This window comes from Cucumis melo, chromosome 1 (assembly GCF_025177605.1).
Source record: "Cucumis melo cultivar AY chromosome 1, USDA_Cmelo_AY_1.0, whole genome shotgun sequence".
Classification (NCBI taxonomy): domain Eukaryota; kingdom Viridiplantae; phylum Streptophyta; class Magnoliopsida; order Cucurbitales; family Cucurbitaceae; genus Cucumis; species Cucumis melo.
The window spans coordinates 25932718-25949464 of record NC_066857.1 but is presented as its reverse complement, the minus strand read 5'-3'; the positions used below and the strand labels follow the sequence as shown (position 1 = coordinate 25949464).

General features: G+C 32.1%; 1 protein-coding gene across 7 annotated transcripts; it reads left to right on the top strand.

Moving 5' to 3' along the window:
• The first annotated feature begins 2762 nt into the window (after positions 1-2762).
• Positions 2763-7289, top strand: LOC103497572 (ureide permease 2-like). Of its 7 annotated transcripts, none has more exons than XM_051079989.1 (8): positions 2763-2904; positions 3553-3819; positions 4387-4525; positions 4745-4799; positions 5424-5455; positions 5637-5674; positions 5805-6179; positions 6910-7289. In XM_051079989.1, the coding sequence occupies exons 2-8, from the start codon at positions 3583-3585 to the stop codon at positions 7066-7068; spliced, it is 1035 nt and encodes a 344-aa protein (XP_050935946.1). In that variant the 5' UTR covers positions 2763-2904; positions 3553-3582; the 3' UTR covers positions 7069-7289. The 7 variants fall into 7 exon arrangements, with proteins under 7 accessions (XP_050935946.1, XP_050935930.1, XP_008458033.1 ...); XM_051079973.1 differs by having other exon boundaries at positions 5586-5674; XM_008459811.2 differs by having other exon boundaries at positions 4625-4799.
• Positions 7290-16747: the final 9458 nt, after the last annotated feature.

Here is a 16747-nt window from a genome sequence, read left to right as displayed (position 1 = left end):
ATAGCATAAAAGAAACCATAGCAGAAAATCAAATGGATTTTGTGGAAAATAGACAAATTACTGATGCAGTATTGACTGCAAATGAAGCCATTGATTTTTAGAGAGCCTCAAAGACCAAAGGATTTATCATAAAGTTTGATATTCAAGAAGCCTTTGATAAAATCAATTGGGATTTCATTGACTACATGCTGAAGGTGAAAGTCTATCCAATGAGATGGAGAAAATGGATAAAAGCGTGCATAAGCAATATTCAATACTTTATAATCATAAATGGAAAACCTCATGGGAGATTGAATTCAACAAGAGGAATCCGTCAAGGTGACCCTATCTCTCCTTTCCTTTTTGTCATTGCAATTGATTACCTTAGCAGACTCCTAAATCACTTGGAGGATAGGAGAGCCATAAAAGGTGTTGTGCTAAATGATTCCTACAGTTTCAATCATCTGTTGTTTGCTAATGGCATCCTCATCTTCGTTGAAGATAATGACAAGTATTTAAGCAAACTTCATTTTGCTATCAAGCTTTTTGAAATGGCTTCGAGGCTTAAAATCAATACTACAAAATCTACCATTAGCCCGATTAATGTTAACAGTGAAAGAACTAAGGTTATTGCTAATGTGTGTGCTCTTGTTCACCAAAATCTTCTTGTTAAATACTTGGGAACTCCTCTGAGGGGTAAACCACAATCAAAGGCTTTTTGGGAGAATTCAATTGAAAAGGTCCACAAAAACTTTTTTACTAGAAATACAATTAGATTTCCAAAGGGGGTAGGCTTACATTAATCAATTCCTCCCTAACAAGTACCCCTACTTACCTTCTTTCTTTATTCAAAGCTCATATGGTGGTGTGCAAAGAAATTGAAAAACTTTGGAGGAACTACCTTTGGGAGGGAACAGAAAGGCTTCGAACTCTCACCTCATAAACCGGTCTTTATGCACAAATCCGAAGATGAATGGTGGGCTTGGAATCACAAAAATAAAAGATACAAATTTTGCTTTCTTAAGCAAATGGCTATGGAGATATCACCAAGAAACCAATTCTTTTTTTAGGAAAATCATTGATGCAAAATATGCTAAACGGTTTCAAGGTGAATTCCCTGGTGAGGGCAAATTTAGTACTGCAAAGGCCCCATGGAGATCTATTTTAAAAGGAAAGGATTGGCTTGAAGCAAAATTTAGATGGACTCTTAACAATGGCGAAACTCTTTCTTTTTGGCATAGTAATTAGTGTGGGATCTTCCACTGTCAAAGAAGTTTTCCAGAATTTATGCAATCTCTACTAAACAACATTCTTCTAAAATACATGTTGGATTCTAGCATAAATAACTAGAACCTTTATCCGAGAAGACAGTTGAACCAAAGAGAAAAAGACAATTGACAAGCTATCATTGATTCCCTTCCTGCCATTGACGTTAACAAGGGTCTAAGTAAACCAACTTGGCTTTTAAACAATAATGGTCTCTTCTCCATCGCATCAATTAAATGTGCTCTCTTTGAAGAAAGTAATATGTCTCTGTTGAATATCCAACCAACCTTATTAAAAAATTTACGGTGATCAAGAATTTAGAAAAAATGCAAAAAAAAAAAAAAAAAATTTTGTGGACTGTTAATCACAAGCGTTTCAACACAATGGATCTAATTCAAAAGAGACATACTAATTATTGCCTCAATCCAAATTGGTGCATCTCTTGCAAGTCCGCTGCTTAAAATCTAAATCACATCTTCATTCACTGTATTAAGGCTAGAAACATTTGAAGAAAGATCCATGATGATATAGGGTTTTCTATGCAAGATAGTAGTGCAAAATCATTATGCTTCACTTTGTGTGCTATCAACCAGAATAGCACATGCAACATTCTAAAATTCAATGTGATTACGGCTGCTATGTAGACTTTATGGTTGGACAGCAACAACCTTGTTTGTTCATACACTTTACAAATACGGGCAATCAATTAAAGATCACGTTGTATAGAAAACCCATAAAGTCTATATTTGCTTAGTGCATCAAATGTTATTTAATTGATTAGTGTATTTGTAAAGTTTAACAAATGTATCATAAAAGAAAAAAAGTGTTTCAAACTAATGATGTGTATCAAGTGTTATTTAATTCATCGAGTGTATCAGCAAAGCATAACAAGTATATAAACAACACATCAAGTGTATCAACATCATATCAAATGATGTGTGAAAATGTTAATAATTCTAGAGGGTGGGTTTGTAATTTTACATTCTTCAAATGTAGGATGGACTTTAACTTTGCCATTTTTGCAAATCTAAAATGGATGTGATATGACCTAATTTATCAAACTCATTTTGTTATATTTACAATAGCGCTACTAATAATTGTGAGAATAAATGATGGGAGATTGTTGGCAAAAAGGATAAATTGGTTTTAAAAAAAAATTACGAAAACTATAAACGAAATAATTTAAAACTTTGGCTATTTACGAAAATAGGCATGTGAGAAAGCCTATTTGCCAAAATCTTTCCCAAGTAAAAGTGGGATAGAATGGCTAGGATTGGTTAAGAAAAAAAATATTTTTTAAAAAACTCATTTTTATTTAAACATTTTTTATTTCCTTTTTATAATAACTCTTTTTAAAATAAACTTTAAAAAAACTAAATGTTATGTTGTCATATTTTAAATTAAACATGGAAAGATGTATTCCAAAACTCATCAGCTGTACAAGTATTGTAATCCTAAAAAGTCAAGAGGGTACGATGAATACGCAACCGGAATCTTTGACTTCTTTTGTGGAAACTACACACTACAACCTTATATGAAAGAGAATCATCCTTTTAGATTACAAATTTGAAGCCATGTGCGTGGACTTCCATATTCACATTCAACCAATTTCATTTCCCCAACCACTACCATTCATAATCATCTTCTCCGATCCCCTTGGTTCGTTCCTTATTCATTTCTTTTTACTATGAGATTTCAATATTTCTTTGTTTGTGAACTGTCAACAAAGTAGATTTCAATCATCTACTTCTATTTTCTTCTTTACATTTCCATATTCTAGTTATGATTCCTCCTATCTATGTAACTTTTTTTCATTTTTGTTTCTATAGTCGTTCAAATTATCGAGAGTGTGATTATCTAGTTAAGAATATAGATTGCGATTGTTCTTTCTAAACGAGATCATACTCTTCATTTGAGTATGATTAGACTTTTGGAGTGATAGAACCCTGTGAACTGGGTGCATACTACTTCCCAAATCTTCAGTGAACCTCTCTTCTTTTATGATTTTTCGCTATTTTCTGTTCTTTAAAAAAGTGATGGATATCATAGAGTCTCTGTCTACTCAAATCAACTAATCTACTTCATGGAGAAGTTCGGCCAATGTGGTATAGTTATTGTATATTGTGGTAAATTTAGACTCCTCACCCTATCTCTTAAAGCCACAACATTACTATTTTAACCATGCATGGAGATGAGATTCAAACCTCTAACTTCTTGGTTATTAAACTTCAAATTAAAGAGTTGACATATGCTTATGATTTTTAAGGTGATCGAGCGATTAATTAGTATATGATGGGTTGTGTGCAGGATTTGTTTGGAGGTTAATCAATTAAAAAGATGTATGTGGTGGAGAGTAAAGGAGGTGCTATAGCTTGTATGGTATTTGCACTTTTGTTATTAGGAACATGGCCAGCACTTTTGACTTTGCTTGAACGAAGAGGGCGTCTTCCTCAACATACTTATCTTGATTACTCCATAACCAACTTATTAGCTGCTCTAATCATTGCTTTCACCTTTGGTGAGATTGGGAATTCCTCTCTTCATCATCCTAATTTTATCCAACAGCTTTCTCAGGTTTATTTCTTTCCCTCTATTTTTCTCTTCTATTTTCATATCTATACAACCACCCCTTTCATGACACTCTCTCTGTTTTCTGTAATATCTTCAAGTTTGTTGTAGCTTTAGTACTTAAGCTCTTAAAGTATATGATATTTTGATCTTACTAAGGACATAGTTTCTAGTCTGTGTACTAGCATGCCTATCCGAACATGATTTGAAGTCATATACAAGTTAATGACAAACATTTGGATAAGTGTTATTAGATGGAAAAATAATAGAGTATGCGCTAAATTAGTCTGTCTTCTAAGAGTTTAAGAACTAAAATGGGATTTAAAACATCTCAATCTCTGAAAATGGGCAAATTAATTACAAAAACCACACCCATAGTCATATATGGTAAAATTAAAAACCTTCAAACTTCTACAAAAATGTTAAAAGTTTGACTTACAAAGTTGTAGAAATTGTAACAATAATATATGTACACGTATGTGGGTGTTTTATTGTATAAGTTTGTGGGCGTTCAATTTTTATGTTGTAAATAATAATAGGTTTATAATGTTGTAAAGTGTGGCTTATATGCAGGATAATTGGCCTTCTGTGATGTTTGCTATGGCAGGTGGGATAGTACTAAGTCTTGGAAATCTTTCAACTCAATATGCTTGGGCTTTTGTCGGTTTATCAGTTACAGAAGTTATCACTTCAAGCATAACAGTTGTTATAGGTCTTGTCTCTCTATAAATATCTCTTCGATAGCTAACCTATATATATAGTTAATATGTTACTTAAAAAATGTATTTTATATACCATTTTCTTTAAATAGGTACAACTTTAAACTACTTTCTTGATGACAAAATCAATAAAGCTGAGATACTTTTCCCTGGTGTTGCTTGCTTTTTGATTGCTGTTTGTCTTGGTTCTGCTGTTCACTCATCCAACACAGCTGATAACAAAGCAAAACTTGAAAGTTTGTCTCGCCACACGAACCAAGAATCCAAGTACGTTTTTGTTGCTTTCATAATCTTATGATCTTGTTCATTGTTATATAAATAAATTTACTTTTACTCGTTAGCTTAAGCTTTTGGGTTGAATTGGTGATTTAAGATGGTATAACAGAAGGTGGTGATTTCTAGCCCCTGTACCAAAGGTCCAGGTAAATTTAATCTCACTTGTAGGCTTGAAATATTTAAAAGGCTTAACAAGTGAAAATCAATTTTGATCGAGGGGGAAAGAACATAGTAAGGGATTGAACACAAGACTTTCCTATACAGCCTACTCTTATATATCTTAAATTACCGATCGATCCAAAAACTTAAATTAGTAGATAAAGATAAATTTAATATAATATCTAACATTTTCGAAAATCTGTAAAGAGATAGAATAGAAAAATGTAACAATTAGAGAATTGAAACAAAAATTTATGTAGTTCATTAAACATATGTGTTAGTTGTGTACGTGACAGAGTGAGAGTAATTTATTAGTTTGTTTTGATTGTTTTCATTCCCCAATTTGGTAATATATTTTATTGGATTTGTGTGTTTTTCTATAGAAATATTGGTTGATTTGACTATTCATTCATATTTGTTTGATAATAAAGTTTTTCCTTAATCCAATTTTGACAGCACAACTGATGCTCCTCCTAAATCAAGCAAGGGTAAATTTTTTATTTTAAATTTTGTGCATTATATATGATTTAACTTTTTTAGTCATCCTTGTATATGCAAATATAGAAGTTTGTGGCTTTTTTTTATGTTATTTTGACATTTATATAATTGAGTCAGCAGACTTGGAAAGTGCTAATTGTTCTTCACTGAAGGCAAAATTTGGTACTGCAGATTTTCTTGTTCAACTTGAGAAAAGAAGATCCATTAAAGTATGTATAACACACTAGCAAATTCTGAAATTCAGAGGAAGAAATATTTTGGGAGAGATTAATGGAGAGAACTAATACATAGCTAATTCCATGAATCTAATTTAAATAACATTTTGATCCAAACTTGCAGGTCTTTGGTAAGAGTACATTAATTGGACTATCCATAACTTTCTTTGCTGGAATTTGCTTTTCTCTCTTCTCACCAGCATTCAATTTGGCAACAAACGATCAATGGCACACTTTAAACAACGGTGTTCCGCACTTGTCGGTCTACACTGCGTTTTTCTACTTCTCGGTTTCTTGCTTCGTCATAGCCATCGTTCTCAACGTCGTCTTCCTTTACCGCCCCATACTTAACTCGCCAAAAACAACATTGAAGGCATATGTGAATGATTGGAATGGTAGAGGATGGGCGTTGTTGGCTGGACTCTTGTGTGGCTTTGGCAATGGTTTGCAGTTTATGGGTGGCCAAGCTGCTGGTTATGCTGCAGCGGATGCTGTGCAGGTCAGTTTTTTTCTTCTCCAAAATGCTTTTATTTATTTACTTTTTATGTCAACAAAGCCTTGTGTATTTCATGCTAAATTTACCATGCTTTTTCGTATATTGATGGTGTCGGAGAAAATTTTGTAGGTTCTCTGTTTATTGTTTCATCCCATTTAATATTTATTTCTACTTATTGGGTCTGTTTCTTATTTCAAACCTACGTGAGAATATTTGATATTATATTAAATTTGATCCATCCATTAGCATAAATTTTTAGGTCAATTGACAATTTTAATTGAGAAAGAAAAAAAACTTTGTAAGAGGGCTTGAACACATCACATCCTAGACAACGCAACTTTTCATATCATTTTAGTTTATCAATTGACTCAAAAAAGGTGAAGCTAAATGTAATTATGTAGAATGTTGCATATTATATCAATTTATGTACATATATACTTTCGATTTTGGATCACTTGTTTCCTATAGTTTTAAAATATTCCATTTTTGTCCCTATAAATTCTGTAAGTTTATGTTTTAAAGGGTTCAATCATCCATAGACTTAAACTTCTATGCTAATATGCATGAAGCTAGGCATTTATCTGTTGGATATATAATATCTGGTTGTCAAGTTAAGTAGCCAACACATATACATGTATTCCGACACAAAGATGAGAGGTTGAATCTGGCCCAAGATATTCTTAAACTCATAAAAAAAAAGAAAAACATGTTACATTATTGGTTTATGTTTCAGGCGCTTCCACTGGTAAGCACGTTCTGGGGAATTGTTCTATTTGGAGAATACCGTAGATCATCGAAGAAAACATATGCTTTGCTCATAAGTATGTTGTTAATGTTCATGGCGGCTGTTGGTATCCTAATGGCTTCTTCAGGACATAGAAATCAAAGTTGATAGATATGCTACAAAATTTATAAAAAAAAACACACACACACACATCTTGTTTTAGATACTTACAAAAGCTAAGGCAAGTGTGATATATATATTAGCTGTTGCATGAATCATTATCAGAAGGAAATCACACCCAGTTGTTCATAATGCAGAAATTTGTTCATTGTAGAAATGTTTAATCATAGGTGAACGAATAAAATAAATTACAATAAATGTATTTGCAACTGTTTCTTCTTCTTCTTCTTCTTTTTTTTTTTTTGTGTAAAAATTAGATAAAATTATAAGAGGCATAGTGTAATTATATTAAAGACCGAAAAGGTTTAATAATATGCACCAAAACAAAAATAGTTGTTCCAATGAGAACTTAGCTTAACGACCATATAAAAGTACTAGTTAATCAGCACGAAGTATGTTATTTTAATTCTCTACTCTCAATTGGTGTACTAAAACGAAAAAATTTAAATAACAAATTAAAACTTTTGAAAATATTTATAAATATAGTAAAATGTCATCATTTATTTGTAGACCACGATAGATTACTACATGTGTCAATCATTAGTAATCTATATATCTTGGTCTATTTTGCTATTTTTTTTTCGATATTTTTGTCCATTTGCTATTAAAAAAATAACTTTTTATTCAAACTACATAGACCAAAATTGGAGAATTAAAATACAAGGAAAAAATTATAAAAAATATCTAAGTTTGAAAATCAAAATGGTATTTTGATTTATTTTCACCACGTTCTTGAGACAATTTAGAACGGCAAACGTCCTCAAAATAAGTTCATTTTAAAATAAAACGCAAAAAAAATCGCCTCCAATCTTTTTTACGTTGTGATTGGACACCAAAATAAAGTAAACAAATTTTTAATGAAATTATAAGAAAATTATTTGCAAAAACTAGAGTTGAGTTTGGGAGTCATTTGTATATGAAGAATTTGTTAGCACCCCACCAATACCCATAAAACAAGCGATGGTCAAATTTTATATTTTGAATTGAAATCATTATTTAAAGGAAACTCATTTGGAAAATATGATTTTTAAAAGCGTCTTATTTCATTTCTTGTTACCTGAAATAAGTGGGAGCAATCTATCAATTAGACTATATTGAACAAAAAAATTTTACCTCAAGAAAGTGAGAAATTAGTACAATTATATTTCTCAAAATCCGTCGTAGGAATAACCTTCTAATAAAGATATTTTTTAAAACATTAATTAAAACCATTTTTTTTAGATCAAATCTTGAACTTCTAATGACTTGATCCTTCGGCTCAAGAAATTTTAGAAATCAAACTCCTAAATTTTCTAGATTCAATTTTAAGATTTTTTTAATGTTTGATAACAAAAAATGCTTAATTTTAAATAAGATTGAAAGTGATCTAAAAAGGAGTTTAGAAAAGATTTACAAATTTGGAGAAATTCAAATTGAGAATTAAATTATATAAACAACAAATATTATTTAGAGATCGATCTCAGATATCAAAGAATTAATTTTCTTACCTCAAGAGTTTTAAAAAATTGGACTCACAAATTTTACTACATTCCGTCGTTGAAAATTTTATAAAAAACATATACTTGTTAGAAAGATAAAAAGAATTTGAAAGTCTGGAAATGATACCTTAGTTCTTTTTAATAATTACAAAAGATTTGACTATAAAAACTTTCAAATGTCTTAAAATAATTTAACAAGTAGGAGAAATATTAAATTCAACATCTATGTAACAATTAATGCAATATATATTATATAAATAACCAAATATTATCATTTAAAGAAGCATAATGATTGATTAATGAACAAAATACAACACTTTAGAGAAATATTATTCGAAATTGATCTCGAACTTCCAAAAAAATCAACTGCTCATTTCAAGAATTGTAGAAATTCGAACTTTCAAAATTTTAGATTCCATAGTAGTTTTTTAAAAGAAAAATAATTCAAAATGTTACCAAATTTAAAAAACTATTAACAATAACATATTAAATTTTGACCACGACAGAAAGGAAATATATAATATAAAATAACATATAAAAGATGAAAAAATAATTTAAAAAATCAATACTATGAAAAGAAGAACATAAAAAATGAATTCAATAAAAAAAAAGATAAAGATAAAGAATAAATTAACAATACAAAGAAAAATAAACAATAAAATGTGAACAATATGTATAAATAAAAAAATATATATAAAAGAGACAAAGCTCAAAAGATAGTAAAGAGGGATCATAATATATTGTAAAAGAAGGTTTATTTCTTGTTTTTCTTTTTTTATTTTTGTATTTTTAATAAAAAGCTAAAATAAAAATCTCTCTCTAAAAGATGAAGTCAAACCATAGCAACCGTAAACATTGTCTGTCATTAAATGTTTACTACCCACCGGTATCTACCACGATCAATATGACAATATCCATGCAAGCATCTCTTTAAAAAGGTACACTTTCTCTTTTCTCTTTACCATTTTCAGCAACCACCTTCTATTTATCATACAAATGTAGAAATATTCAAAAAAAAAAAAAAAAAAAAACCCTCCCAAGATCATGAAAAGTCAAAAGAAAAGAATATGTGTCATCCTTGGATAAGATTTCAAAGAAATTGTAATATTGGTTAATGGAAGTAGGTGCCCATAAATCCTTTTCAGTAGAGGTTACTCCAAATGCCTTAGATTGGCTTAGAGATACTTTCATAACTCTGATAGTCACTTCAACCTCAAATCGTTTATTCCTATAAACAAGATATGAAGATCACGTTATTTGGGTCAGAAAGGTTAAAAATAACAGTGGAAGCACAACAGAGGTTTTCAGAGTAGATTTTAAGGGTAGAAAGTCATATCTTAATCCCCGAAGAAATTGAAATAAGTGGTTGGGTGTCCTTTCTTTAAATGATCATGCCAAAGGTAGAAGTGGAAGCAAAAACTAGACCACTTTACATCCACAGTAGTAAACGAAGATCATATCACTTCCCATCCAACTCTGATACACATAAGAGAATATAAGCCAAGGCACTCTCAGAAGGTAGTTTAAGTGACTCAAGTTCATCCTCAGGTAAGCGATCACTTGATTACATAAACCCTCTGAATATTGAGAATGTTGTTGTTGTTCGAAGATTTTTTCATGATGATTTGTCTAAAATCATGGGAAATCTAAGAAAGCAAATAGAAGAGGATTTTACTTTTAAGCCTTTCCATTCCGAAAAAGCTTTAGTGCACTTCAAAGATATTATTCCTGCAAAGCTCCTTTGTCATAATAAAGGTTGGACGACGATGGGGAAATACTTCGTCAAATTTGAGAAATACCCAAAAGTGATCCCAAATTACAGAGGATGGACTAAGTTTAGAGGTAAACCCCTACACTTGTGGAATACAAATACATTTTACCGAATTGGAAACACATGCGGATGTTTCCTTAAAGTTGCATCAGAAACTAAAAATGTTGTGGACCTGGTTGAAGCAAAAATAAAAGTCAAATATAACTACTTCGGTTTTTTGCCAGCATTCATTGGGTTAACAGATGAAGAAGGAAACAAGTTTTCAATCCAAATTGTTGCTCATTCAGAAGGAAAATAATTATCAAAAAGGAATGTTCAAGTTCATGGCACTTTCAAAAGACAAGTCGCAGCCAACTTTGATGAATACAATCTATTATTATAACAGTTCATTTTCAATGGTAATGCAGACATTCAACTGAAAAACTTACATTCTGACAAAAGAAAAGGCATGCATGATGACGTGACACTAGCATTAGAGTTTAGCATTGTCACTAATGAAAACAAATCCACACTCTGCAAGGAAGATAAGTCTATATCTAGGGCATTCAATGAAGTAAATCTTCAAATGAAAAATGGGAACAATATCCAAAACAACACAATGATAAGTCGTTGGACAAAGGGTATGAATTAATGAACAAATCCAATTACAGGGATAGTTCATTTATTAAGGGAAATTCAAAAAGAAAAGTTTCTTTCCAATCTCTAAGGAACAAAACGACATACTATAATCTCGACAATGCCTCTACAATGCAGTCCCGCAACAAAAATACTCTAGACAAAAAGCAAAAAGTCAATGGGGAGAGGCCCACTAGAAAAACGGCTCCAGCTAAGTAGTATCGTGTGGAAAGAAAAACAAATTCTGGTTTAAATATCCAATTATCGAAAATCATGATAGTAATAAATGGCTGAAGAAAATGGATTGCAACTAACAGTGGATCTAGGCAATATTCCTCACTTCAGACCCAATACTCTTAATGAAGATAATTTCAGTTTTGATTATGCAGAGGAAATTGATCTTACCAACACAGTAGTATTGGAAACTCCAATCAAAAGTGACTCTTCTCCTGACAACAACAGGGATTTAAATATGGCCTACTGAGAAGAAAAAGGAGATGAAAGACTCAAGAGGATAATTAAAAGAAAAGAAAAGATGAAAAAGAAGAAGAAAGTGAGGAATTCAAGGAGCAATTAATTAAATGACTTAAAGAAAACAAGCTAAATTTGACACTGACTCTACTTTGGAAGACCCGAGCACTTCTAATGAAATCAATGTGGGCATTTTAGAGAAAAGAGAGGGATCAGAAGGAATTAATCCCTTAGGGAATTTGTGTGTAAAATGAAAATTTTATCTTGGAATACCAGAGGGTTAGGCTCTCCCTCAAAAAAGCCTTAATAAAAGATTCAATCTCATCCTACTTCTTAATTTTGTGATATTGACTTAAACCAAATTAAAAAATGTTAACAAATATATCATCAAATCATTGTGGAGTCCATTAAGCATCAATTGGATTGAAAAAATTCAACTGGCAATTTTTGAGGGATTCTTATTCTTTGAGATGACCTAAGACATAAATTGGAAGATCAAATTGGTTATACTCTGTCGGCAAGCTTCATAACAAACAGCAACAAACTCTAGTGGTTAACTGCCCTGTATGGTCCGGCTAAAAGAAGAAACCATAGAGAATTATGGGATGATTTACAAAGTCTTCACCAAATGTATCATCAACTTTTATTGATTGGGGGGGGGGGGGGGGGGAGAGACTTTAATGTTGTTAGATGGATGGAAGAAACTACTGCCATTAATCTAGCACGAAACAGTATGAAGAACTTCAACAAGTTCATTCAAACAAACAATGTGATAGATCCTCCTTTAATAAATAATGAGTATACTTGGTCTAATCTTCGTGTTCAAACAATCCTCTCTCGTATTGACAGATACCCTTACAATTCAGTTTGGGAACAAATGTTCAACCCACACTCCTTAAGAACCTTATCCAGAACTACATTAGACCATCATTCCCTAGTTCTTGATTCCACAAAAATCAGTTAGAGTCCTACTCCTTTCAAGATGGACAATAATTCTCTCAATGATGTGGATTTCAAAAGAAATTTAGAAATGTGGTAAGAGAATACAATCCAAGTGGGTTATCCATGATTCACTTTCATTCAAAGACTCAAAGACCTGTCCAAAACAATCAGAACTTGGTAAGCTAAGAATGTGAAATTTTGGCTAATACGAAGGAAAGATTTATTCGAGAGATTGATGTTATTGAAAGATTAAAAGAGCAGAAAATTATGGGCCCAAATGACACGAGTAAAAGGTTATCTCTCAAAGTTGATCTCAATCAAGTTTCTCTCAAAGAAGCTCAATAATGGTATCAAAGAGCAAAAGCTATGGGTCAAAGATTGGGACAAAAATACAAACTTCTTTCATAGAGTTTGCTCAGCTAACCAAAAAAGAAACCTTATCATGTGACGAGAATGGCAGCTCACAAACCTCCAACGTAACAATTGCTAGGAGCTTTATTAGTCACTTTAAAGCCTTATACAACGGAGGTCACAAAGAAACCCTTCTTATTGAAAATTTAGATTGGCATCTCATAGCAAACTTCATCCATCCATCTCTCTGTGAGCCTTTTCAGGAGAAAGAAATCAAGAAAGCTATACTCTCTTTTAGAAACAACAAATCTCCCAGCCCAGATGGTTTCCCTATCAATTTCTACAAAAAAAAAAATTCTAGTATATCCTCAAGAAAGATATTATTGATTGTTCCAGGGATTTCCACACGAAAGGCATCATCATCAAAAATGTGAATAACACATTCATTGCTCTAATTGCTAAGAAGAAAGAGTGCACTTTGCCTAAGGATTTTAGGCCATAAGCCTTACCACATCCCTTTATAAGATTATAGCAAAAACAATGGCCAACAGATTGAAAGCTATTCTCCCTGAAACAGTCTCAGAAAACTAGCTAGCTTTTGTAAAAGGAAGACAAATAATTAATGCAATCTTAATGACAAATGAAGCAGTTGACTATTGGAAAGCAAGCAAAACCAAAGGCTTTATTCTAAAATTGCACATTGAAAAAGCTTTTGACAAAATAAATTTAGACTTTATTGATTACATGCCTCAAAGTAAAAAACTTCCCTGCTACTTAGAGAAAATGGATCAGGGCTTGTATTGGAAATGTTCAATTCTCTATTCTTATTAATGGTAAACCATATGGCCGAATCAATTTAAATAGGGGTATCACCAAGGAGATCCTATCTCTCTCCTTTATCTTTGTACTGGCAATGGATTACTTTAGCATACTTTTAACACATCTGAAGAAAACAGAAGTAAACAAAGGAGTCACCTTCCACAAGAACTCTTCTTTAACACATATTCCTTTTGCATATGACATCCTTCTGTTTATAGAAAACAACGATTCTTATCTCAAGAACCTTCATATGGCAATAATTCTCTTTGAAAAGGTTTCTAGTCTCAACATAAACTTATCAAAGTCTTCAATTTTCCCCATAAATGTCTTTGAAGCTCGTGCAAATTCGATTGCAAATGTTTGGAAGATCACATTTCAACACCTTCCTCTCTCATATATGGGGCTTCCCCCTCGTAAAAAATCACAATCAAAAGCTTTTTGAGAAAACATTGAAGAGAAAATTCATAAGAAATTAAACATCTGGAAGTACTCCCACATTTTAAAATGAGGGCAAAGATCACTCTTATCAAATCAACTTTCAGTCTACCCACCTATTAACTTTCTATCTTTAAAACCCCGGTGACAGTGTATAGAAACATTGAGAGACATTGGAAAAACTTTCTCTATAAAGGGAACAAGGAGACTAATGGCTCACATGTGATAAACTGGCCAAAAATCACGGCTCCAAAAGAAAAATAGAGGCTAGGGATTAAAAGCCTCGAGATACAAATTTCGCCCTACTCTGTAAACGGATGTGAAGGTATCAAATGGAACCAAATGCTCTTTGGAGGAGAATAATTCAAGTTAAATATAAAGGATCTCACCTTGGCACAATCCCAACAAAAGGCAAATTCAGTTCCTCTAGAGATCCTTGGAGGCTTATTATTAAAGGTTTAAACTGGTTCGAAGATCACTATTCTTGGGAGTTTAACAATGGAGAGCTCATCTCCTTTTGGCACAGCAATTAGAGCTCCAATGGCCCTTTATCCATCCTCATGCTCTTTGCCTTTTCCAATAAACAAAATGAATCTATCAAGGAAATATGAAACAACTTAAAAGGGCAATGAAACATAGCACCAAGAACATATTTTCAAATGCCTTTGGAAATCAGTTATACCAAAGAAATGCAAATTCTTTGTATGGTCCATTTTACATAAAGGTCTAAGCATAATAGAGGCTCTTCAAAAAAAGGCTCCCTCAATCCTACCTCAAATCAAAAGTTAACATTTTGACTTTTTACCATTTTATCCATGATGACTAATTTTGACCTCTTGAGCAGGAATCCGCATTCATTTTCCTGAAAGTCAAGTCACATTTGAATATAGAGCCAGTCAAAGTTTGACTTTTCAAAGTCAAAAGTCAACATTTTGAATTTTTACAACTTTGACCATTTTCATCAATTCTAAGCTTCCGAATATGAATCCGTATTCATATTTTTAATATTTAAATCACATTTAAACATAAATCTCTATCTCATACTTATAACTGAAAACTATATCAAATATATTTGTCGGTTTCTCTTTCTTTATCTAATTCGAATGATTTAAATTATTCCAACATATTGTTCTAAGTAAATTCCATATGAGCTAGTAAGGGAACCTAATGGAACTAAAGATCATGGGCTCTAACGATCCGAGATTAATTGGCTAAACCCTTTCAGACCGAGCTAATCAATATTCATTAACTAACATATCATTCCACTAAAGTCTCATAGTTGCCCTCCTTTCACTATAGATATATTTCTGTCCATCTGATATAACCATAACCAGTAAGCTAATCCTTCACAAGTTGTATGTAACATTGGTTGGGTCAAAATACCATTTTACTTCCAAAGATTACATCTTGCTCCTTAAGTCCCACTGATCCACTATTGAACAATTGGTTTTAGGTCCAACTATAAACTAAATCCCTTTTGGGTCAATGAGAGGGTGGACCCCTTATGGAAGACTTAGATTCAACCCTTAAGGGAACAACCAATCTATTAACCCTAAAACTGGTAAGAGTGAATTTCATCTTGCATGTTATGTCTCTAGCCATCCCCAATATTACCCCTGAAATGGAAGGCTTATTAGACCATCGTCGTTCAGTTGCCCTCATCTAAGCAGATCTAAGGATAATTTCTTGTGAAGAGAAGTTCATAGTTAGTTCAAAATTAAGATTAAGTTACCTAGGTCATCAATAATCGAAATAGTCAGTTTTATACAATCAACGGTGTTACAAATTAAAGTGACTATTACTAGTTCTAGTCTTATGTAAACTTTTTACATAGGATGTCCCCAATTTCATGTCTCTACATGAATAATTCAGGATCACATCATTTGTACTAACTACAAAGCGGGCCGCATCCATAGTGTCTCCAGAATAAGGCACCCAACCTTATTCATACACTATACACCGTTTGAACTATATACTCGAACTTGATCCACATTTAAGTTTCTACATAAAGTTCAAATCTATACTAGATAGCCTTCAGACCTTAGTTTATTGGATTCAAGATTATAGTATTCTATTTTCACTAATAAGTCCTCAATAACTACTTTATTGAATAGAATATACTTTTAAACTACAAACTACGAGTTTTAGGACATAAATTCCAACAATTCTTATCATCTAAACATCTCAACGTCGATGCCAATCTCGTCAGGTAACATCAACTCCACCGCCCACTTTTGTCTTCTTAGTGAATCAGTAGAGTTTTAAGATTGTTGTCAAAACGCCTCGCGATTTGGATCACCTAGCATCTTCTCATCACCTCATTTATCAATGCCTCCTCTATGATTCGCTTCTTTCCTTCTTTTCCTCATCCTGCATTTAGAAAAACTTAAACTTATAGTTAATTAGGCATAATTTCTTATGTATCTTACTTTCTCTTAAGGTTATAAATTTACAACAAAAGGTATGCATTTTGGTCGCTTACTTCGCATTTTGACTCCATTGTTTTACGTAAAAGCCATAATAACTTGTATTTCTACAAATTTTACAGTTTAATCCTTACACATGCATTACTAAATTGACTCTATAAAGGCTTTGTAGGGTGACAACAAACATATGGATCCGATAAGGCTACTTTAAGTATGCAAGACCTAGGATAGTTAGGCTAAATACTTAAATGTGCATGAGAGATGGAAGAAATTTTTTAAAATATGCTCAAAATTATACTTATTTTTGTCATATAATGCTTCATACATGCAAGTTTCTAAGAGTGTATCATAGGTACAAG